The sequence below is a fragment of the Etheostoma spectabile genome, chromosome 13 (genome assembly GCF_008692095.1).
Source record: "Etheostoma spectabile isolate EspeVRDwgs_2016 chromosome 13, UIUC_Espe_1.0, whole genome shotgun sequence".
Taxonomy (NCBI): Eukaryota; Metazoa; Chordata; class Actinopteri; order Perciformes; family Percidae; genus Etheostoma; species Etheostoma spectabile.
In genome coordinates this window covers 20,969,948-20,970,904 of record NC_045745.1, presented here as the reverse complement: position 1 = coordinate 20,970,904, position 957 = coordinate 20,969,948, and the positions used below count along the sequence as shown (strand labels likewise).

At 38.3% G+C, this 957-nt stretch overlaps 1 protein-coding gene across 1 annotated transcript in view; it reads left to right on the top strand.

The window, feature by feature from the left end:
- The window catches only part of aifm5 (apoptosis inducing factor mitochondria associated 5), a 17,525-nt gene that overhangs the window by 12,492 nt on the left and 4,076 nt on the right, over window positions 1-957 (top strand). Inside the window, exon 14 of the mRNA XM_032533007.1 lies at window positions 282-358. Coding sequence (XP_032388898.1) covers window positions 282-358 — 77 coding nt within the window. The remainder of the gene's footprint in view (window positions 1-281; window positions 359-957) is intronic.

Sequence of the window (957 nt, the reverse complement as noted above, 5' to 3'; positions counted from 1 at the left end):
TTCTTTATGCACATTAATACAAATTTTTACCTCAAGCCCCACTGTATATACGAGACAGAGCCAAGATAGCTGTATCCCTTTGTTTCCAGTCTTTGTGCTGAACTGAGCTAACCGGCTGCTGATTGCAGCTTCATATTTACGGGACAGATACAAGAGCGGTATCTGTCTTCTTTCCTAACTTTCACTTCAACAAGAGAGCTGAAAAAAACGGCTTAACAACCCTATCAGTATTCCTACGAAACCTGCTCAAACATTGTTGTCCTCTTTCTTTTATCCACCAGGCATCAAACCAAACTCAGAGTTCCTGCAAGGCAGCAAAATACAGATGGACTCAAAAAACTTTGTAACAGTTGACAAGGTCAGCTAAAAACCTGCTTATAGGTCTTTTTTTGTGCCTTCATTTTCAACACATAACCTCTCATCTCTTCCTAAACCAAGTGTTTTGTTGAGATTTACTTCTTGATTGTTTGAGCTCTGGCTTGATTGTATTTCCAATCACAAGGGGAGGGACATCAGGCACAAGATGTCAGGCTTTATCCCAGCAATGTACATCGGTTGAGCCAGACTAGGGTCTCACAGAAACTCACGGGTTGCTCAGGTCCACAAACATAACAGTTGTCTTTGTTAACATTAACCGTGCTTTCTCACATGAATCCGTATACATATACATATATATATATATATATATATATATATACATAGATATACACTATATGAATGAACACATATGGAATTATGTACTTAACAAAAAAGTGTGAAATAACTCTTAAATAGGTCTTATATTTTAGATTCCTCAAAGTAGCCACCCTTTGCTTTTTTGATAGCGCTGCAAACCCTTGGTGTTCTCTCAATGAGCTTTATGAGGTAGTCACCTAAAATGGTTTTCACTTCACTGGGGTGCCTTGTCAGGGTTAATTAGTGGAATTTCTTGCCTTATTAATGGAGTTGTGTTGTGCA